At 43.0% G+C, this 24,257-nt stretch overlaps 1 protein-coding gene across 18 annotated transcripts in view; it reads left to right on the top strand.

Annotated features, from left to right (window-relative positions):
* Positions 1-20,635, top strand: part of ZNF185 (zinc finger protein 185 with LIM domain) — a 76,738-nt gene extending 56,103 nt beyond the window's left edge. For 16 of the 18 annotated variants that reach the window (XM_072816746.1, XM_072816755.1, XM_072816757.1 and 13 more), the window contains 7 exons: positions 5,839-6,036; positions 8,670-8,780; positions 9,838-9,918; positions 14,177-14,248; positions 16,209-16,311; positions 17,262-17,360; positions 18,316-20,635. In XM_072816746.1, coding sequence (XP_072672847.1) covers positions 5,839-6,036; positions 8,670-8,780; positions 9,838-9,918; positions 14,177-14,248; positions 16,209-16,311; positions 17,262-17,360 — 664 coding nt within the window. In that variant the 3' untranslated portion in view covers positions 18,316-20,635. The remainder of the gene's footprint in view (positions 1-5,838; positions 6,037-8,669; positions 8,781-9,837; positions 9,919-14,176; positions 14,249-16,208; positions 16,312-17,261; positions 17,361-18,315) is intronic. The other 2 variants (XM_072816754.1, XM_072816762.1) reach the window with 1 other exon arrangement.
* The last annotated feature ends 3,622 nt before the right edge of the window (positions 20,636-24,257 follow it).

The following is a 24,257-nucleotide window of genomic DNA, read 5'->3' as shown; positions in this document are numbered from 1 at the left end:
TTAATTAGTATGAGATTCCAGGAAGTGCAGAGGGAGGCAGAGGGAGAACTGCAGGGATGTAGGCAATGGTAACAGCAGAATTGTAAGAAGAGTGGACAGAGGATTGGAAAAATCCTTGTATTTTAGAATGTCTGAATTGACCAGGTTAAACTTTTCCAGAGCCCATACAGAATAGAAATTCCTCCTGGGTAGGCCAGATATTATTTCACATGGGGAGAGTTGGTGTAACCCAGCAGAAGAGGATCAGAGGACAGTCAGTGCTAAGTGTAAACTCTTAGGCCATGGGAGGTTGAGTTCTTCTTTCAGTTTAGCAAAACTTTAATTTTTTAAAAATTTTACTTTTAAGTAATCTCCCCATCCAACATGGGGCTCAAACTCTCAACCCCGAGATCAAGAGTCTTATGCTCCACTGACTGAGCCAGTCAGGTGCCCTGGCAAGCTTTAATTTTTAGAGTTCATTAGCTCTAGCATTTCAGATGACCAACAATGATAAGGACACCAAAATTGAGGGATAGAGGAAGAACTTGTTGGATTTCTTAGATGACTTAACTGACAAAATGGATTCCTGAGTCAATTGAAAGAGCCAAAATCCCCCATGTGAGTGTACTTGTTCTAACAAAAGTTTAGCAACATTAGTGGCCCTTTTATTTATTTATTTATTTTTAATTTTTTTCTTTATTGGAGTTCAATTTGCCAACATATAGCATAACACCCAGTGCTCATCCCACCAAGTGCCCCCCTCAGTGCCCATCACCCAGTCACCCCAACTCCCCGCCCACCTCCCCTTCTAGTGGCCCTTTTAAAAGGGGAGTTTTCAAGCTAGTGAGAGAACAGATATATGATAGTAAGAACATATTTAAGTTACATTTTAAAAATGATTGAAATTACGACTGGTAACATTGAGCTGTTGTTGTTTGATGTTGGGCAATGCAGCATCAGGACTCTGAGAAATAGATGCATATCATGGACACTGAAGGGACTAACAAATCTCTAGGAATTTTATATGATTTCTGAAATATTTATATAGTTTAAATTTTACTCCTTAAAATTTAATTTAGGAAAGTCTCATTATTATTATTATTTTTGGATTTGACAACGCTTCCCATAAGATTTATACAATATTAAATTAACCTAATTAGTTTTTACCATTTCTCTTGTTAAAAAGTGAAGAAACAAATAAACTGTCCCTCTGGGAAATCCCAAAGTCAGTTTTAGGTGTAAAAGATATTTCAGACTTGATTTTGAGAAGGCAAAATGTCAAATATTATCAGGAGGTTTGAACATTTGATTAAGATTATGGGATAGTGAGAAATAATACTATCTATTAAATCAAAGTGACGAAATTTTTGAAGTAAAAAGGAGATAACATGATTGTAAAGACCCTTAGCTCCTTTAAAATTAAGGCCTTTTAAAAATAATTGAGGACAGAGGCACCTGGGCGGCTCTGGGGGTTAAGTGTCTGCCTTTGGCTCAGGTCATGATCTCAGGGTCCTGGGATGGAGCCCCATGTGCGGCTCCCTGCTCAGTGGGGAGCCTGCTTCTTCCTCTCACTCTGCCCCTCTGCCTGCTTGTGCTTTCTTTCTCTTTCAAATAAATAAATAAGATCTTTTAAAAAAATTGAAGACATGATAATGTCAACATAAAGAATAGGACATTAGTTTGATAAGACATGAAAACTTAGCTTTTTAGATAGTGTTAACCTTGAAAATAAAATAAGCAGTTATTTTACCAGCAAAATGGGTTTAGTTGGGAATAGCAGAGAATTGTAATTCGGGACACAAAAACTATAGCAAAACCAAGACTGAGAACAAAGGAGAGGAACACTTTTTTTTTTTTTAAAGATTTTTAAAATTTATTTGTTAATGAGAAAGAGAGAGAGAGAGAGAGAGAGAGAGAGAGAGAGAGGCAGAGACATAGGCAGAGGGAGAAACAGGCTCCATGCAGGAGCCCGATGCAGGACTCGATCCCGGGATCTCGGGATCATGCTCTGGGCTGAAGGCAGACACTCAACTGCTGAGCTACCGAGGTGTCCCTACTTTTTTTTTAATAGAAGAAAGGTAAACATAGTGGGAGGGCATATATATATATATATAAAGTCCATTGGAATAAACTGCGACTTCTAAGTGTAGTGGCTTCTCATTGGCTGAGTTGTGACAGTCTGTCATGGGTTTGGCTATTGCTAGGCAAGGAGAAATCTTCCTCCTGCTGGAGTAGTAAAATACAGGCTTCTTCCTGTTGCTTTTCAAAGGTGGGAAGAAACAGTAGGACATGAGCACTTCCACTTCTGGCCTCCTGACTCCATTTTAGTGCAGTTTCCCTTTATTAATTTCCACAAGAGATTACTGAGGAAAAAAGAAAGACTATTAGCCTTTTATTTAAGACAAGGCCAATGAGCCAAGAAAAAAAAAATTTTTTTAAAGATTTCACTTATTTATTGGGAGGAGTGGAAGAAGGAAAGGGAAAGAGAGAAAATCCCAAGCAGACTCCGTGCTGAGTGCAGAGCTTGACATGGGGCGCGATCTCACGACCCTGAGATCAGGACCTGAGCTAAAATCAAGAGTCTGATGCTTATTGAGCTGAGTCACCCAGGTGCCCCAGGAAAATCTTGCTATTTTAACAGAGAGAAAGCCAAATTTTAGTTTTGTATCACTACAATATTTGATACTAGAGCTCTTTTTGAAAATATTATAAGTAATCTCACTAAACTTAAATAAATTTTGACCAGGAAAAACAAAATTTCTTTTCTGTAAACCTTTTATAATTTAAAAAATATCCGTTCATATTTCATCTTGCAAAATTTTTAAAACCACTGGTTATTTTATTTTAGGACAAAACTATTCCTTTTCCTTAACACAAACTTATTTGCATATTTTACATACAAAGTTGTTTTCCTTTGCCATTATTACTTTTAGTAATGTCATTTATACATATTGATTACAATTTTAACTATTAGTAACTTCTATTTTACAGAGAAAACTAAGAGGTAGATCATTTTGAAATGTTTCTCGTATACCAGCATTTTACAATAGACTAGTAAAGCTTGTGAATATGTCTCATACCATTTTATAGTTATATACTTTTTTATAGTATAATTTTTCAGTGTGGGCAAATGAAGAATTTTTTAACAAATCTATCTACAGCCCCTCTGTACTATAAAAAATAAGCAGCAAATAGTATATAAACTTAAACTTAGGCTTAGTAACTAATGTTTCAGTATTTTATCTCACCTAGAAATGATCTAGATAGTTAGTGAGTATCTGTTAATTTAGTTTAGCATGAATGTAAGGTTTTACATTTCCAAAAAGATCTTGGAAACTGTCTTTAAGCTGACATACTATAAAACATAATTATTGTTGAAATAGAGTTTGTCAGAATAATGACTCAGTTTGATTAAAAGCTAATTTATATTTTTGTAATCCTTAGCATCTAGTAGATGTAATACTAGCTTATTTGGCTAGTAAACCCATTAAGTTTAGTAAGATTATACTCCAGTAAAATAAAAATATGTGCTTGTATTATATGTAAGGTTGATTACTCACAGGACATGGCTGTTTTTATTAAACTAGTCTTGTTTCCCAAAGATCTAGCTAAAGGTTTTGAACTTGAATTTTTAAAACATTTGGGATAGTTTTTATAAGAATACTGGTTTTTTACATTCAAAGTATTAGAAATTGTTTAATTTATGAAAGTCTTATTAATATTTAATTTGTGTAAGTGCTTATTTATTTCTAAGTCATTTGGAATAGAGGATAAGGAGCTTTGTAAGTGAACTTGGTATACTTTCCAGAGATAGGAAAATATTACACATATATAACATATATTTATATATATATATATATAAACATTCAGACAGACATGAAAAGAGATCTCAAAAAAAAAAAAAAAGAGATCTCATAGCTTTAATTCTAAATTTTCAGCCACGAGTCAGTTATAAACACAGAAACCCAGAACTCACTGGTTTTATAAGCATTGGCTCTCACCATTGCCCCACTTTATTTTTTTATGAGAGTTGTGTTTCTGGCAGATGGGACAAATTGAGGTTACCTGCTCAATGTGAAGACTAAAGCTTCCTACTAATTTGTAGAGAAGGTGGCTTTTAAGACTATTTTTTTGTCCTGATAGTAATTGTATGGAGACTGTAGACTAAGTTTGGAGTGATGGACCAAGAAGAAACAGCCCTTGAGGTGTCTCCAAGGTTCATCTACCTGGATAGAATATCCAGAGCATTTCAAATTAGGTTTCTCAGCATCACATGGTTGCTTTTGGGATCCCCAAGATTCTGGAGAGCTCCCAGTGGGGAGAGGGGCCTAAAGGACCACATAGTGGCACTAGGCATAGATAATTTGGGATGTTGGGAAGCAGTAGTAGCTTCCGGGGAGAGTTAACAAGGAAAAGGGAGTGAAGAAGTCACAAGAGTGAGTGTAGACAGCTCTTTGTTAATGTTTGGCTGTTGTCCGGGAGGAAACCGAGGTTGAAAGGGGCCTTTTTGTTTATTTTAAATGGAATATTAAGGGGATGAACTTGGGCAGCCTGGGTGGCTCAGCGGTTTAGCGCCGCCTTCAGCCCAGGGTATGATCCTAGAGACCTGGGATCGAGTCCCACGTCGGGCTCCCTGCATGGAGCCTGCTTCTCCCTCTGCCTGTGTCTCTGTCTCTGTCTCTGTCTCTCTCTCTCTCTCTCTGTGTCTCTTATGAATAAATAAATAAAATCTTTAAAAAAAATAGAAATAAAGGGATGAACTTTTGTTTCTGCTTCTACCCCACTTTCATCTTCACTTGATGGAAAGTGTAGAACTGGCTATATGGTCAGACTGAGCACCAGGAGGGGGTTGAAATTCCATGCTGACTGCCATTTATGAGCTACAAAGGGACTGTCATCCCAAATTGTTCATCTGTAAAAAGAAGATGAAAATGCAAAAAAAAAAAAAAAAAAAAGGATGAAAATGCTATTGCCTCGTAATAATAGCTGTGATTACTTAACAATAAAGAACAAATTACTCCTCACTGTGAAAATAAAGCTGCCACACCAATACGTCTGCACCTGCTTGTGCGTGTGCCGGGCTCCTACACATTTCAGCCTGTGTGCATCGGCATGCGCCACCATTTCCTGCAGCCTGGAGCTCTGACTGCAGTGCCCACTGGGACATGTAACAATCAATAAGGAAAATGGCTGCCCTGGGCAAAATGGACCTTGGCATGGAGTGTGCTGCACTTTTGCCCGTGCTGTCCACCAGATGGCGCACGAGGATCACAAATGGGCCAAGTCACACATTTCTGGTCTGATTAGGAGTCTTCAGGTGTTGGTGACTCATTTGTGGGGTCACCAGCCTCTGAAAATCAGTGAGCATGTGGCAGTGTTCCCTTTTGTCACCTTCACCTAGCCCGCCAAGGGAGTCTAGGGGGGAAGCTCCTTCCGAGAGAGCTGGGCCCCTGTGGGGCTGGCTGTGTTAAGTCTTCCAGGGTCTGGGCTGAAGACTGGATGGCTTGAGGCTTTTTAGTCAGGACAGAGGGACTGGGATGGGGAACACTTGGAGAAAAGAAAGATGGCAGTGGGAATAGGGAGACATGAATTCCACTGTTTCTAGCTAGAAAAAAATCTGTTTTTTAAAACTTCATTGAAGTCATCATGTGTTCTCAAGTGGGAAGGGAGCAGTGGTGCTGGGGTTCTCCCAAAGAGGAGAAAGATTGGTCTCTAGGGTGGGGGTCATGATGGGCTCTTCTCTTGCCATTCTCTGGAAGAGGAGCCCACTATGGCTGTAGGAGGTGACATCAGCAGGCAGTGGTAAGGGAGGACTGGTCCCAAAGCACTTGCTCCATAAGGATACTTACTCTTCTTCAGCATCTTGGCTGGTTCTGAAGAGAAGAATGTAGCTGCCAAGGTGGGAGAGACCTGGGAGGAAAAGCCCACATCCCTGAGAAGTGGCCAGGAAGACCCAGCTGCACCCTCCCAGGAGCCTGAAGCCCCCAGGACCCCAGAGCTGCAGAGCAGCCCCAGAAGACCTGAGCAGCTTGTGGAACTGCACAGCCAGGCCAGCAGGTAAGGGTTGTACTGTGCTGGGCTCCTGCTACAGCCCGGGTTTTTTGCATGGGCCGCCACCCAGAACAAACCCTAACATGTTAGGCAAACCTGTTACTCACTTTAAGTATGAGTGGCTAGGAGGTAGTGGGAAGGTGACCAGCAATGAATGCCCTAGGGGTAGATCTTCATGGGATTCAGTTTGGAGCTATAGTATCGAATCTGTTAGACCAAGCCTGGAACAGAAAAAGTGCACAGAGTACCATGTTTTACGGCAGCCATTTGGGGCATGAAAACCTAGGTCAGGAGAGGATATGGAATAGCTTTGCTATTAACAGAAATGGAAGGTCTCTGAGGAAAGTGTGTCCTGGTGTGGATGGGAGCTCCCCACAAATAAATGATGTTGGATGAACTCTTCTTCCACTGCTACACTGCCAGCCGGGGTGGCCTTGTATGGCAACATTTGGGTGCTCCCTTTACTCTCTGGAGATTTTCCCCCAAGACGGCTATGAGTTTGGAAATAACCAAGAGGTATGGGCCTAGACACAATATATAAGTACCTCATGTGAGCCAGTTGCAGGTAGCACCCACAAACACATTGAACAAGAAGGCAAGGTCCCTGCCCACTCCCCCTCAGGGAGCACATGGTGCACTAACAAATAAACACTATAGCGATAACATCATAATGATAACCATGAACTTTTGCTGTGTAGTAAAAATGTGCAGACACTATTCTTACGCTTTATGTATACTCACTTCATTCTCATCCCAGCCATCTAGGGGAGGTACTGTTATTATCTCAGATCTACAGAACAGAAACTGAAACAGAGGGAAGTTGAATAGGTTGCCAACAATCATTCAGCCAGGCAGTGGCCTAACAGGGATTAGAAAGCGGACAGAGTCCAGAACCTGTTTATCGCTGTGCTGTATCTGTTGCCTTTCCATTTGTGATAAGCCCAGAAAAGAAGGAAACTGGGTCCTGTGATGGAGAGAAGCCAGGACAGGGGGTGTTGAAGCTAGGATGGTTGGGGAAAGCTTTTCTGCTAAGAAGGGAAGACACAGGTACAGAGACCAGTGGGAAAGGGAGTTAAGGATAAGAGACTGAAAGAGGGCTTTGTGGTTGGAGGGTAGGAAATGAGGTGAGGAGGGGGAAGGAGACCAGGTGGGCAGGGCCAGGGCTGGACCTTGTAGACTAGAAGGAGGAGGCTATGGAAGGGATATGAGATGTTACCTGACCAGGGATAGGAGCCCTCCTAGTGGAGGTCTGCCATTGCTCACATGGCAGTCCTAGAAGGATCCCCATGGGATTTTTTTTTTACCTTTCAGCACAGTAATTAGAGGGATGGTAGAGCCGAGGGAGCAGTCCACCTGTAACAGTCCATCTCCTACAGTCCACCTCCTACAGTTTCAATGGTTCATTCCTATATCATAGGGTGACATAGGAATAGGCACAGGATGACTGGGCACATTGAAACAGGATACTTCACCCAGCCTGGGATGAGAGAGCAAGTACTCCAGAAGGGCTTCCCACAGGAGAAGGTGGTGTTATGTACAAAGGTATGAGACAGATCAGTCAGTATGGCTAAAGATTCAGGTACATATGACAAATTATGAGAAGAAGAGACTGGGGAGCTAGGCAAGGGCAAGATCATGATTGTTCTCCCCACCCCCCACTCTTAAACTAGTTAAAATCTTGGGCACTAGATTATCTAACAATGGAATGGTGCCTCAGAGCCTGGGCCAGGTAGAAGCAGCCCCATCCAGAGCTTGGTCTGAGCAGCAATATATTGGAGAGAAGGCAAATACAGTTCAGGACAGTGTGTGCTCATAGAGCTTTCCCAAGACCACTGGAGAGTGGGTATATGTAAAGTGGATGGCACAAGATGAGGGGGCAGTGGTAGTTCTAAACAGAATCCCCTCAACTGCAGCGGGCAGCTGTGGCAGCTTTTGGTATGGGACTGGTAACCCAGAAACAGGCAGAGTGAGAGCAAGTAAGGGCTGGGCCAGAGAAAAACCTTGTGAGCCAGCTAGGAGGTCATATTCCAGGCCTAGGGCTGTATGTGCAGCCAAGTGGTAGATATTCAGAAAAACCATCATACCTGTCAGTTTCTTGCCTCTGCTCATGGCAGATGCCTTCCAGAATGAGGTGCATCCAAGTCTCTTCTTTGGTGCTGCCTAAATTCATTTGTTCCTCTTTCCCTTGGTGTTCTGTTCTCCAGAGAGTTCACTGGAGGATGGGGGGTAGAACTGATTCTAGCAAGGGGCTGTCCCACCCAGCGAAGAGGTGAGCTGAACTGTCTGTCAAGTCCCTGGTTGCCCCATGCTCTCCTCAAACCAAGTGACTCACAGGCCAAAGCCTTTGACTGTAATAGAGGAGGATACTGTAAGACTAAGGTCTTGCTACTGACTTACAGTGTTACCTGGGTCACTGAGCCTGGATTTTCTTATCTGTAAAGTAATGGTTCTACCCACTGATATCAGGAGCCTTGTAAAACACAAGCTTGGTGATTTGCATGAGTTGTTTAAAAACATTGGCATATTTTAAAACTCTTTGAAGTGGCAGTCTCAGGAGTAAGCCCCCAAAACCCTATTTGACCATGGAGGATGTCAGCTCTCAGTGTTTACATGCCCACCCCTCCATTTACTTCCTTCAGGGTGAGAAACCCCTCAAGCTGTATGGTCACTGTTACTGTCACTGCCTCTACTGAGCAGCCTCATGTTTACATCCCAGCCTCCCCAAGTGAATTAGACTCCAGTTCAACCAGGTAAGAAGACACAACCTGGGAGATGTTCTCTGGGCTATATCTTAGCTAAAGGACTTGATTTTTATCCCATGTCACTTCCCTGATGTTAGCACTGACTCCCAGAATTTCACTGGTCAAGGGGCCACATGATGTAGCCCAAACCTCTCCAATATAAAGTCCTGTTTAAAAAAAAAAGTCCTGTTTGTGGGCCTGGACAGAGTCCCATCATATCCCCTTCCCCTTATCCCAATGAGAAGCTAAGGTGGCACTCTAGTGCTCTGCCATCTGTAGGATCCTGCTGATAATATCTCTTGAGGAATATGTATGGGAAAAGCCAGAGAGAGCCCATTGAGACCAGGGTCTGTCTCTCTCACATTACTCATTGTGAGGAGAGGTGTACCAGTGCTTCTCCTGAAATATTAGCTGCAGGGAGGCTGAGTGAGATGGAGGGGGTGCAGAGAGATCAGAGGGCCCTCTGAAAACATCAAGCCAGCTTGGTAAAGGCCAAATCCAAGGGCATAGTGAGCGCAACATGAGGCTGACTTCCAATGTCACCAGGGACCTATTTAGGACTGAGAAGGGAGAGATTAGATTGTTGGTGGAGAGTCATACAGAGTGACCAGGACCAACAGTCTATGGCTGCAGCTTGGAGGCTCTCTTGGGCCCGGGTAAAAGGAAAGAAAATGCAGTCAGGGGAGGATGGAAAGTTCACTGTACTGTAGCCTGGGGAGGTGGAGGACAAGCTTCCCACAACACAGAGATCTGCATGAAGAAGGAAGGTGTACTGAGCTTCTTCTAGGGTTATCAAATCTGCACATAGCAAGCTGAACCCACAGGTTCAATTCCAGCGCAGTCTACAGAGGGTTCAGCAGTGCAGGAGCTCCTATTTGCCATTTCCTTGCCTGGTAGTGGCTACAGCCCATCAGCATTTCTACGCCTAGGATTTACCATTAGCTCCTTTATTTCCTTCAAACCAGGTAGGAACCCTTTCCAGCCCTGGACCCCTCTTTTGGGCCAGGCCCAGTCCCCTGGAATCTTTCAGTATACCTCTTTCTGTTGTACTGTGTTCCTTCTACAGCAAAGGGATTCTCTTTGTGAAGGAATACATCAATGCTAGTGAGGTATCCTCCGGGAAGGCAGCATCTTCATGCTACGGCAGGTAAGAGCAAGTCCCAGATTCTTCCATGATCCTGAATCCCCAGTACCTCATCCAGGGCTTGGCCCAGAGTTGTTTCCATATAATCATTTATTGAATGGATGAATGATGTAATTGCTCACAGATATGATTTATGAATTTCAAGCTGTTCTACCTAAGTCAGTGCCTTTGTGTTCCCCCTCTATTGTTAATTCATTATACATCCCATTTCCCATGTCATCTGTTTCTGCCTAGCTTTGTTTCTTGGTAGACAAGCTTTCTTTAGTATAATTTTGTGAGCATTGCTCTTTACAGAGCTGGTGAGGCCCGTAGGGACTTTTTACCTAGTTAATTCCATCCTGTTTCAGAGCACAGGGCTCCTCTCTTAAGTTCCCATGCTCTTTCCAGTATGCCAGGGTGCCTCACATTTGACTGAAGGTCCTGATATATGCATCACTTTTCACTCATCATCTCTTCATCTGGTTGCTTCCTGGTGCCACATGGAAAGATACATTCATGCACCTCAGTTAAAAAGTAATCCACACTGGGACAGGATTCCTCTGGGAATGTTTTTTTATGACATATCATCTCACTGCTAGGATGAGGATTTTTAGTAACAGAGGGGAGCACCCTGGCCTTATTTCAGGATTGGGCCTCTGGGGATTCTGAACCAGTTTTCACTGGAAAGTAGAATATAATGACCATGGGTGTCAAGTTTGAGCCCTAGCCTGATCCCATTGGTTGGGTCATTTTTGATACTCAATCTTTCTGAGCCTCGGTTTCTTCATCTTTAACTCCTTAGGGTAGTTTCTGTCAATAACTTCATTGAGATATAATTCACATATCATAAAATTCACTCTTTAAAGTGTATAATTCAGTGGTATTTAGTACATTCGCCATGTTTGCAACCATCACCCACATCCAATTCCAGAACATTTTCATCACCCCAAAAGGAAACTCCATAGCCATTAGCAACCCTCCACACCACCAGCCACAGCCCCTGGCCACCATTGATTTATTTTCTGTCTCTATGACTTTTTCAGGGAGGTTTTGAGATTAGAAATAATGTATGCAAGGGAACTGTCCTTGCCATCTAGCATTTGCCTCTATGAGTGTCACTTGACTGTACTCTATTTCCTGGTTTTTCTTCTCCCATTCTCACCACTGTGCAAAGTTTAATTCTTACAGTCTGACAATTTATTTTAAAATTGAATTTTACATTCAGTTAAAATGTTATATCTTATGAAAAAAGCAGCAATGTTCTTTATTGGACAATTGTGTAGTCTAAAGTGATTCTCCCTTTTGCTTTACCTTCCCAGGAAGTTTAGAAATAAGCTTAACGCTCAGGAAAAAAAAAAAAAAAAACAGAACCTGGGCTGAAACTCTAGCTCACTCCTTACTCTAAGCATGACCTTAGGCAGGTCACTTAACCTCTGAGCTGCAGTTTTTTTCTTTTTTTTTATGTGAAATTGAGTTTTTAATGTTAGTTCCCCATTAAAAAGTTTTACACACCGTATGAGTCAAATAAATCACCCCTGGGGGGCTCCAGCCCACAAGGGCACCTGCTGCCATCCTGGGCCACCTCAAGCATGCACCAGCATGCACACACCCAGTGGTGCGTCTACTCCAAGGAGGACAACTCTTTGCACTGCCTTGGCCTGGCCTGGCTTTGGCTCCAGAGAGGTGTGAGATTAGAGAAGATGAAGATGACACCGAGGAGCAGCAGCAACAGCAGGGGTTACTCAGCCTAGAAATCTTCCAGGCTCACAGTCTTTAGGGGGAAGGCACACAGCCCACCCAAGGAGTGTTCAGAACCCAGGGAGTAGAAAGGCAAAAAGGTGCACTCAAAAATGACCACTGCTTTAATTTGTTTCTATCATTTCTATTCAAGATGTCAACCCCCCCATTAACGAAAAAATGTAAAAACGCATATGTTTGACCAAAAAAAATGAGAAAGAAATGCAGCCCAGGCTCTTGCCTGAAGTGGGAAGAGGCAATCCCATCTCTATTTTATTTTATTTTATTTTCCATCTCCATTTTATTTTATTTTTATTTATTTATTTATTTTTTATTGGTGTTCAATTTGCCAACATATAGAATAACACCCAGTGCTCATCCCATCAAGTGCCCCCCTCAGCGCCTGCCACCTAGTCACCCCCACCCCCTGCCCACCTCCCTTTCTACCACCCCTAGTTCATTTCCCAGAGTTAGGAGTCTCTCATGTTTTGTCACCCTCACTGATATTTCCCACTCATTTTCTATCCTTTCCCTTTTGTTCCCTTTCACTATTTTTTATATTCCCCAAATGAATGAGACCATATAATGTTTGTCCTTCTCCGATTGACTTACTTCACTCAGCATAATACCCTCCAGTTCCATCCACGTCGAAGCAAATGGTGGGTATTTGTCGTTTCTAATGGCTGAGGAATATCCCAGTGTATACACAGACCACAGCTTCTTGATCCATTCATCTGTCAATGGACACCGAGGCTCCTTCCACAGTTTGGCTATTGTGGACATTGCTGCTAGAAACATCGGGGTGCAGGTGTCCCGGCGTTTCATTGCATCTGTATCTTTGGGGTAAATCCCCAGCAGTGCAATTGCTGGGTCGTAGGGCAGGTCTATTTTTAACCGTTTAGGAACCTCCACACAGTTTTCCAGAGTGGCTGCACCAGTTCACATTCCCCCCAACAGTGCAAGAGGGTTCCCTTTTCTCCACATCCTCTCCAACATTTGTTGTTTCCTGCCTTGTTAATTTCCCCCATTCTCACTGGTGTGAGGTGGTATCTCATTGTGTTTTTTTTTTTTTCTCATTGTGGTTTTGATTTGTATTTCCCTGTCCATCTCCATTTTATTTTATTTTGTTTTATGTATTTATTTTTAAAAGATTTTATTTATTTATTCACGAGAGTCACAGAGAGAGAGAGGCAGAGACACAGGCAGAGGGAGAAGCAGGCTCCATGCAGGGAGCCCGACGTGGGACTCGATCCTGGATCTCCAGGATCACACCCTGGGCTGAAGGCAGCGCTAAACCGCTGAGCTACCGGGGCTGCCCCCATCTCCATTTTAAAAGAGTAACCAGACTGTAGAGAGCTGGGCTGGAGCAAAATAAAAGGGAAACTTCCTGAAAATGAGGTGGGCATGACAATGAGCAGCTGAGAAGGTGTGGGATTTTCCTTGCAAAGGCTTTGTGAAGCAGGATGGAGGAAGGAGGAATGTCTGGCAGCCTGGCTCTGAAGGGATGAACTAGGGCTGGGGGGGGGGGTGACTTTTTAGGGATGCATCCCAACTCTAGATTTTAAGCTGGAAAGTCAGGAGGCAACTTTTCACATTCCCTCCCCAAGTGCAAAACAGTCGCTGTAGGTCTCCCACCCTCCTTAGCAGCCTGGACAGGCCAGACGGCTATGCCCTGGACTCAGGGGTGGAGGTGTGGGGGGGCGGTAGGCCAAGCTGGCAGACTGCTCCAACCCCACAAGCCACTACTGGCCTCCTACGTCTCTTTTTCCTACCTACAGCACTTTTATAAAAAGTCCTGCACCAAAGCATTTGTGACCTTAGGCACATCCCTCCATCTGTTTGTGTCTGTTTCCTCACTTGTTAAAGACAGTATCCACCTCACAGAGTTGTTTTGAGCAGCAGTTTTTCTGGCTACCTCTAAGGGCCACCACATGGCTCCTGCAAGAATGGCAGTATCACTAAAGTGTGTCCCGTGGCTTGTAGCTACTCACGCTTTCCTGGCAATAGGGTTTTGTTTTTTGTTTTTTTAAAACATTTGTGTTTATTATCAAAAGTCATATTATTGAAAAATGAAGATGCAAAAAGGAAAAGAAAACCCTTCAATCCCCCCTGTAACTCAAGCACAGGTAATACGTCAGAATGTTTCGTTCTTTTATTTCTTCCCATTTCTAATGTCTGATTTCTGCTGTGAATGGTCTCCTGGTGACTGTCACACTATACCCCAGATATATATGTGGGAACAAAAGCCCTGATCCCTTCCTACTGGTCAGCGAATCATAACCATCCCTCTTCTCATCTTCCTCAGCATAGGAGTATTCTTTGCTCCCCATGCAAGGGATGTTCTCCAAGAGAATTACGCTTTCCTGGCATGAAGTTCAAAGCTTCCGCTGCCATTCAGCATAACACACGATGGTGGGTCATGCAGAATCATGTCCCAGCTTGTGGCCACAAGGTTAATAATATTAGCAAAGCATTTCCACTCATGACTGTGGTAGTCATCTGGCTCCATCTTCTGCCCTCCTCTTCCCCATCACACTCTCTGCAGTGTTAGAAGCATCGAGGACTCATGTGACATGGAGAAGAAACCTGCATGTGACAGCTCTCTGTACTCTGAGAGGTAAGTCTACTATCTTACCAGGGAGTTCTCAGGTCTACAGAGAAGAAACAGCTGAGGGACATTTCCACACTAAATCCATTTGCTTTTGTCTTCTCATTGGCTGCTTCTGATCCACTTGCAGATATGTCAAACCACTGCTTGGATGGTGCTTCCCTTATTGGGAGGTCACACTTGTAGCAACCTTTGAGTCTACCTAGGACCAGAGGGCAAACTCGGAAGGCTACTGACAAGCAAAATGGTGGTGTCCGAAAGCCCAGGGAGCTCATGTTAGCAGGAGAGGCCCTTGGGTTTGAACATAAATGATCACTTAATGAACCTGCACATATGACCAGAAAGAAAAAAAAAGTAAACTACAAAAGAGAGTAGTGGGTGGAAAAAGAAGAAAAGTGGGTTGCTATCATCAAGAAACCAAGAGAGAGCCATTCACTGGAATTGAATGAAGGTGCAGAGAATGCTCCATTCAGCAGTTTCAAAAGCTGTCACTAGATGACAGTGGTCATAGGGTGGTCTTAATGATAAAGAAGTCTTATTTTATTTTATTTTATTTTATTTTATTTTATTTTATTTAGATCTTATTTATTCATGAGAGACACACAGAGAGATGCAGAGACATAGGGAGAGGGAGAAGCAGGCTCCATGCAGGAAATCCCATGTGGGATTCGATCCTGGGACCCCAGGATCATGCCCTGAGCTGAAGGCAGACACTCAACCGCTGAGCCACCTAGGCATCCCACGAAGTCTTACTTTAAAATTCATGAAATACAAGAAAAAGAGATCTTAGAGATGCAATTCACTCAGGTCACAGTGGAAGAAACAAGCCTGGAAGGAATAAATAATGTGACTTACGTTACACAGTGAGTTGAAGTTCTACATGCTGACTTCTAGGTTGAGTATCTCCCCTCATGAGTTAGCCTCATTTGAGGACAAGGAAATAAAGACCTAAAAAGGGTCTTTGCAAAGTGGAAAAGCCAGGACAAAAAGGCCAGGTCCCTGACTACTCCTAGGTCAGGGATATTTCTACTGTGTTATCTGACTAACTATGAGCTGAAACTGATGATGGTAAAATACATGGGGGGAACAGGGCTTTGATGAAGGTCGGAGTCTTTAGCAACACTGTCAAGAGATTGAGCCCTGAGCCAATGGCATGATGAGGGACTAAACCTGAGATACTCATGGTAATTCTGGGCCCTTGAAGGGAGGAGCCTGTGTGACTCCAGGTTGATAGCACCACCTCTAGCTCCTGTCAAAAGCATACCCCAATCTCTGGAAGAAAGCACTCCCAATTTACACCTGAAGGATGAGGGCAGGCAGGCACTTTTAGTAGGTTCTCTCTGAGGAGGAAAATCAGGGGTGACTCAGGAAAAAAGGCAGGGATCCTCGAAGTGGGGAGATACTCAACCTAGGAGTCAGTGTGTAGAACTTCAATATGAGGTCCCATGTTTCTACAGCCAGACTGTCTTTGTGATTTTCCTTGAAGTATCATGGGGCAGAGTGGATCCAAGAGTATAGGGTGTAAGAGGCAGGGTTTAGTGGTCTCATGCGTGAAGAGAAGGATGATCAAAACAGGAGACCAGATAGGGCATACAAGGGCATGTCCCTTTAGAAGAAGACATGGGTCTTCCTGTTCTAGAGGGAAGTAGTGCCCCCAATATGCTAGGCAAGGGGTCAGGGAGAGGCAAGCTGTCTGGAATAAGAATCATACCAGGAGGTCCTGTGGTCCTCATATGATTATGAGTAGGGTAAAGACATATGACCAATTTATGGAAATATCATAAGGGTCTATAGTGGGCTGAGGCCCAGTCCAGCCCAGGGATATGCAATTAATTGCACACTACAGAAAAAGATAGGAGCCTGAGAATCTAGGCATCTAGGCCTAGCTGTGTCAAGCCAGGTCCTGCTGCATCACATCAGTAGTCTGCATGCCAGCCTGACTGCAAGGTTCTTGTTTTTCATCTCACAGACCAAGTGGAGGGATCTGTACTTACTGCAACCAGGAGATCAGAGACTGTCCAAAGATTACTCTAGAGCATCTTGGCATCTGCTGCCATGACTATTGCTTTAAGGTAAGGAAAAAGGGTGGTGCTGCTAACATTGTCCAGAGTTAGGGAGCTTCGTGGATCAAAGAGTGTAAAGAAGTCTTGATCTCTGTGTGATTGTGCTCCACATCAGATCCTTCGCAGGACTGGGAGCTGAATGAGCAGAGGGGGTTGACGATGCCAGCAATCATTCTCCACTGTGCTCAGCATCCTTTGCAAACTGGAAACCAGAAGACTCAGCCCAGGGCACTCTTGTCCTTTAGGTGTTCACTAAAGTGTCAGGTCTAAGAGTCATGAGGACAGCAGAGCTACACTCCTGTAATAGCCTTCCTTTTTTATTAGATTTTGGTATCACCTTCTTTGGACCTTACGCATCACAATTAAAGTCCCACAGCCCTCCTATGACAGCAATGACTTACTTTATGTATGACCTCAGATTGAGTACCCTATGTGGACTACCTCACCAGACCCTCATGATAACTTTCCAGTGTGCCTGTTTTTTTTTTATTTTTTTTTAATTTTTATTTATTTGTGATAGTCACAGAGAGAGAGAGAATGAGGCAGAGACACAGGCAGAGGAGAAGCAGGCTCCATGCACCGGGAGCCCGACGTGGGATTCGATCCCGGGTCTCCAGGATCGCACCCTGGGCCAAAGGCAGGCGCCAGACTGCTGCGCCACCCAGGGATCCCCGTGTGCCTATTTTATATAGGAAGAAACAGAGGCTCAGAGAGCCTCAGTAACTTGCCCAAGCTCACCCAGATAATAAGTAGTGGATTTAGGGCTCAAATCCAGGCCCATTTCTGAAGCCTAGGCTCCTAACTACTATGTGATCACCCTGCCTGCCAATTTATGTGAATGTTTGTTTGTTTGTTTGTTTGTGGTTTGTCTCTGTTTTCTACTGTTTTTTATTATCTGCTTCAAAGTCCAGGATGTGCCATCAGCTCAGTGTTGACTTCTAGCTTGCTTTCTTTTTCAGTGTGGGATTTGCAGTAAACCAATGGGTGAGCTCCTGGATCAGATCTTCCTTCACCATGACACCATCCACTGTGGAAAATGCTATGAGAAGCTCTTCTAGGTGGGTGCCAAGTAGCAAGGAAACTTATTAGGGAAAGGAAATGTGCCCTGGTCTCTCCCCAAGTCTCAACCCAGGATACTGCTGTCTTAACCTTTATATTTAGGGAAACCCTGAGACTTTGAAATTTTAGGTGGCACAAAGACCCTCTCCACAGATGCTTCTAAGTTACAGGGGTCATGGTCTCTTTCTTTCAAGAAACACCTTCCATGCACCACCTTAGGTGAGCCCTCCAGCTGTGTTGGGATGCTGGCCAGGCCTATGCTGTTAGCCTCATTTGAGGACAAGCAAATAAAGACCTAACAAGGAAAATGGTCTGGGGAAATACCTAGCTGGATGATGACAGAATCAGGATCTCAACACAGGACTTCGAATTCAAATCCAGGGCTCTCTGCTACATTCCCTTGGACCACCTCCACCATTGCTTATATAGCATCAGATCAGGACTCAAAAACCAAGGTATTCAGTAAAACAAGATACAGGTAGGTGGCCAGCAGCAGGTAAAGGCCAGGATAAGTGGGCATATGTGGGAGGGGATGGTGTCATCCTGGAGCTGGCCTAACCAGGAAGGGCTGCTTGGGCAGCCTCTGGACTGCATTTTCAACACTGCCTGAAGACAGGTTTGAATGCTAAACGCCAGCAGAATGGACCCCAGTGTCTGAGCTGCATGGGTCCCAGTGCCTATAAGACACTGCCTTTCCAGATCCTGGCAGCCCCTCCTCCTTAACACCTCCTCAGCTAGAAGCACAGAGCAGAATATCTACCTTGAAGGCAGTGGGAATGGGTAGCAATCAGGCTATCCACCAGCTACAAGCCTGTTTTGCATTCTCTCTAGAAGACATATTAACCTGGATATTACTCCTAATGCTTGGAGACATCAACCACCTCAAGAACCTCTGACTGGTTATTGGATTGGATCTGTATTTCCAATCTCATGGCTACTACTATTTTCTTTTAGCTCTTCCAGGCTGAGAAGAAGCTGATGACTCCTGGACAAGTTTGGCTGTCCCCAGTTGCCCCAAGTTGCTGGCTCTTCTTCCCTCACTCTTTTCTCTCCCCATTTGATTTCTTCATGTTTTTCCCCTCTCAAGTTGAACTGCTTACATCCAGTAGAGTATCTTAATGATGCTATGATAATTACTTGTGTGTGTAGCTTTTTATAGCTTAGAAAGCACTTTATGTCCATGATCTTATTTCAGGCCCAAGGAAAAGAAAGGATTGAACAAAAATTTAATCTTAGCTTTCCTAAGACAGCTTGGCCTCCTGATGAGTTTAGGTGGCCTGGAATGATAGGCAGGAGTGTGGGTTTCAGTGTGTCCTGACTTTTGGGACAAAGAGCAAACCCACATTCTAGGCCACAGCTCTAAGTGTACCTTTGGGAATTGAAAGCAAGAGATTCCCTAAAGCTTCTGAGGGGCCAAGTTGAAGACTTTTGATGATGTCCGGTGGGTGAATTGCAGACATTGAATGCTAGTGATTGGCATAGGCTAACATTTGGCTTGTCTATTTGAAATATATATATATATATATATATATATATTTAACTTTCCATACACATTTAAAAGTAGTTAGTTGCTTTTGATTTAATTATATCAGATTTTAATTATCTTCTCCTCACTTTTCACTATAATTGAGACATTTTGTTTTTCCTGCAGGCATGTGGGCATGTATTAGAAAATCTATACCATTAAGTTTAAATTCTTAGGAGGCCACTGACCAAAGGGACATCTGTGTCTGAATCTTGATTGCGGATTAATACCTTTTCCCTCAATTCCTAATAATTACACATAAATCTTCTAAAGTAAGTTTTAGGGTGCATAGACTCTAGCAGGATTCAGAAGGGAGAAAAGCAGCTAATATTTCTTAAGGCCTTATTACATATCAGGCATTATCACAGAGTGGTGGCATTAATCTTCATACTAATCTTAGGCAGAGGGTATTCTTGTCCCCAATTTACCAAAGAAGATATTGAGGCTCAGAAGATGGTCATTGCATTGTGTGGAACCATTGCTGTCTCTCTCCAGAACCCATGTTCTGTTCAGTAACAGTAACCACAACACCGAGCATTGATTTAGCACTGACTGTGTACCAAGCACTGTGTAGAGGTTACCTCATTTTAATAGGTAACACTGCCCTCCTCAGGCTTCCCCTGAGGAATACTCTTACAAAGAGAGGAAAGTAGGAAATCATTCCTCTCCTCTGGGCATCCTAGGTCTCCCCATTAAGTACCACAAATGCCAACTGCCCGCCTTCCCTCTCCTCCCCTTTCCATGAGAACAATTCTGAACTAAGATGCTCTTCTGAACTCAGATTTCTCTGCTGAGTAGAGATTTGACTCACAGACCTTCCCAAAGGAGAGCTTGTCAACCCAGGGAAAGTTTCAGTAAGCTAGCTGATCTGAGCCCAGGTCCTTCAGTAACTTATTGTTCACTACAGACTGTCCCAAGATAGCAGCAACTGCTGCGGTCCCAAGTACTTGGAACACAGAAACCTGTTGGCAGTCTAAACGGATTGCAGGCCCATCCATGCAATAAGCTAATACTCTGTTCAGGTTCAACTAAGCTCCTCTGCCTTTGGGACCAGCATCACTGTGTAAGGTCCTTGAGAGAAAAACAACCTGAGATGTTTTTCTGATGAAAAATGAGGGTCTCTTCTATTGATTTAATTAGAAAGTGTCTCCATCTCTCTCCAGGTTGAGTCCTATGCACATTGGCTAGTGGACTTGTCTTCCTACCAAATGATCAGAGAGGAACACTGCATTTATTTGCATAGATGTGCATTAGATTTGCTCTGGAGGGGGAAAGTGGTACAATATGTCATGTACCAACACTAAATGTGAGCTGGTATTCCTTGTCTACAGCATAGGACTTGTCACATGGGAGGCACTGATACATAGGTGCTAAATGAATGAGTAAAAGGGAAAGAAACGCTGCTCTTTAGTATGGGAGGTTCTGACCCTGAGTCAGTATATACCCAGTTGGTGGGTACAGAGTAAAGAGGTCCAAGATAGGCTGACTTCTCCACCTTTAATATACACTCTGCCTTTAACGGAGTTTTTGAACCAATATGCAAGAAATTGATAGCTTGTAAGATCAATATTGATTTCTATTCAGAACAGCCTCTTTCGTGTCTAAAAAGGCACAGAATTCTCCAGACTTAAGAGAGGTGGTTGCATTATACTTTTGCTTCTTTTTAATTGTCTAGTGTTTTAATCGCATTTGCTTAACCCAGATTAATGTACACAATTATAATAAATGTTGAGATATTGCATGTGTCAATGTTGTCAATGTTAAGGTTTCCTTTTTTTTAAGTGTAATTAGTTGGTGTATTTGGCTATGTAATTTATTTTCTCCTATTGCCTGAAGCCATTGTTTACAAAAGCTAATAAATACTTTAAGAAGTATCAAATCTAAAAAGAAAAAATAGCAAAATGTAGAAATCATGCATGCACAGGATGTGTGGAATTCTAGACAGGTCAAATCTTAATAAAAATATTTTATTCTTTGGGTCCATCCTCCCCTTCATTACCACTGCAGACAAATGACCATCTAGTCCTTATTGCACACTTGCAATGACCAGCTCAGCCCTGTACAAACTTGTTCTGTCTCTGGACAGGTCCAGTTTCAGAAAATGCATTCTTCAGTTGAGTTAAAATCTGTTTCCCTTTATTGCCCACTGGTAATACATCATCCCTCTCCTATGTGCCAATCCCTAAAGTAGATGAAGATACTTATGGGGTTCTCCCTTCAACTTAAACACCCCTGCACCCATCAACTCTTCTTTGACAGTAATTCTTTTTTTTTTTTTTAAAGATTTTATTTATTTATTCATGATAGTCACAGAGAGAGAGAGAGAGAGAGGCAGAGACACAGGCAGAGGGAGAAGCAGGCTCCATGCACCGGGAGCCCGACGTGGGATTCGATCCCGGGTCTCCAGGATCGCGCCCTGGGCCAAAGGCAGGCGCCAAACCGCTGCGCCACCCAGGGATCCCTTTGACAGTAATTCTAAATATGTATCTCTCAAACACTCCTCTCAAAGATACTCGCACACATACATTCATCCATCCTCCAGATGTGCATCAATAGTCAAGACTTTCATCTTGCTTATTAAGGCCAGTACTACAGAATCCTGTTGAATTGTCATACTGCCTGTCAAGTGATCCATGCTTCTGCGTTTTGTATCCAAACTACGGTTTGCATGCTATCTGTGTCTTGATCCAGCCCAGGGACAAAAAAAAAGGTAATCAAAAAGTTAGTCCAAAGATAGCAGACATGCTAGAGAAATCCTTTCCCTACTGAGCAGAGACCTTGGAACCTAATGTTCCTTAGCTATTGAACTAGTGTCCCTGGAGCTACTTTTCACCCCAACCTCAGTCACCATTTTGCTTACATGAGTATAATTGGGAAAAGAAGAAGAGATTTTACTACTTTAGAAGACAAGGACTACAGCAGTAGCTCCTAACCAGATATTTCTAGGACTCTCTTTTGGTGACAGTATATGACACAGACAGTATATGACAATATATGACACAAAAAAATACAATAGTGTTATTTTGAAAAACCACTTTGCATACTAGGTTTCCACCAGCAGATTGACCCCAGTACTTAGTCTGTATTCCTCCTGCTCCAACCCCATAGATCTGCACCCCATCCATGCACCCTTATGTGGTGTCCATGTAACACATTCTTCTAGGATGCTTCTTTGCACAATATCATCTCCCTGTGAAGGTCCCAAGGAAGGAAAAGTTTCACTAGGGGAACCAACACTGGTTTCATTGAATTGGAAGTTGAGACTGCCACCTGGAAATTTGGGGCCTCTCATACCACTGAACCAACAAAGAGAGTTACTGGCTCGTTGATTGCTCCTCATTATCAAGGGGAAATAGGGTTGCTGCTACACAGTGGGGACAGGAAGGACCATGTCTGCAACCTAGGATATTGATCCTCTCAGTGTATCTCTTAGTGCTCCCTTGTCCAATAATACAAGTTAATGGAAAACTACAGTAACTCATGCAGGCAGGACCACTAAGCACTGAGATTGGTCAGGAACAAAGGTTTTTATCCTCCCACCAGGTAGATAATCACAACCACCTGAATGAGGTCATAGGGAACTTGAAATACTGCTTGAGGAAGGAAGTTATAAATACCGACTATAACCTCATGATTAGCTGCAGAAGTAAAAGTTATAGAAGCTATGCATATTTTGTTTTGCTTTGTTTTAAATTTGAATCTACTAGCCCAATTTTCCCTTCTCTCATTTGTTAATCATCATGTAAATTGCGTGGATGGTGCTTAATCTTATAACTTAGTCTATGGACTACAGCATATCAAAATGTAATTGTGACAGAACCAGAAAAGGAACATACATCCCCCAGATAATGAGAGTGTGTCTAATGGGATTTTTGACACCCCTTCTTGGAGAAGATAAGGGCATAGTCACCTATACAAAGGATGCATACATTATGTTAAACAGAAGCATAGTGTTGCTACTGATCATTTGTGAGAAAAATATAGATAGAAGAGTATTATGGGTGATGAGTGGTCAGAGGTGGGCCATGCTGGATTGGCTTTAGCAACTAGGCAGCATGCTTGCCTCTTTGTACTTACTCTCCTCAATATAAGGGAGAATCCTGAGAAATACGCATCACAGAATCCATCATTAGAGTGCTTCTGGGCTCAGTTCTCCAGGTACTCGAGTACTCTGAGAAGTACTTATTCCAGATTTGGAAGCCCTTATTTTCTGGCAGCACCAATGGACACTATGGGATGTCAAAAATAGGGTACACGTGGAAAATGTCCTAGGATCACCCATGACAGTCCTTTAGGCAGCTGGAATCATTGGGGTTTTTCCCTTATGTTCCAAAGGCAGCCTCCCTGATCTTTGCTGCTTCAGCTTTCTATTGATTGTGTAAGCCACTGATTCCCTGTTCTCAAGCCCCCCTGCTTGAGAAAGACTGGCACTGCTTTCCTGATGGGCTTCCTTATTAATGCTATCTCCACCTAAATTTCTTCTACATGAATGGCCTCTGCAACATACACTCTGCCTATGAATGTTTTCTACCACACCATCTCTTCTGTGAAAGACCCATATTCCAGGCCCTCCTCACTATGCTCTGTTTTTAAATACTTTCTGCACAGGAATTCCTGGGGTTGCAGGCAGCATTCATGGGTAGGGCCCAGTGTTCAGAAGACATTTTGGCAAATTCTTGACGTCCTTCAAATACCTTCAGGATCCTGGACATGCCAGGAAGTGAGCTTCCTTATTCATTTGTAAGGCTGGGAACTCTGTAGGCCAGGCATCAGACTATTTTTCCCAAGAGAGTTTTTAAAGCATTGGTTTCATAAACTCAACCTTAGTTACTCAAAATTATCAGGTCATATCTTATTTCTATCAGCATCATTCTCAAATACAACATTTTAGTCAAAGCCTTGGTTATATAATCAGTGTTTTCAATTACATCCTATTAACAAGGAGGGCAGGTTCTTGTTGAATCCAGGCAAAAAACTGTATTGCCACAAAATGCATAAAAAGAATTCTCAAATTCTGGAGGGATAGGGCAGGGAAGTAAAGATAAGTATTTCATTTCTGTTTTTAAAAGTATAGTTTTGAATCGTTACGAGTTGTAGATAGCTTAAAAGAAATGACAAAGAAGGTCCTTATAGCTAGAAAATAGAACATTGAAGAATCAGCAATATCTGCAATATCAGCAATAATCATCTGTCATGAATTCATTCAGTCCTATGTAATCAGTTCTTCTCCTGCTCAGTCTTGGGTTAGCAGTTTCATAAACCCAGCAGTTTCTTCATTAGAGTTCTGGAAATTATGGCTCAGTTTAGTGGTAGGATCTCAAAGTTATTTAAGCCATGCCATCAGAAACCCATGTCTAAGAGCACCTGCCAT

Source organism: Canis lupus, chromosome X, assembly GCF_048164855.1.
Source record: "Canis lupus baileyi chromosome X, mCanLup2.hap1, whole genome shotgun sequence".
Taxonomy (NCBI): domain Eukaryota; kingdom Metazoa; phylum Chordata; class Mammalia; order Carnivora; family Canidae; genus Canis; species Canis lupus.
This window is presented reverse-complemented; position numbering and strand designations above follow the sequence as displayed.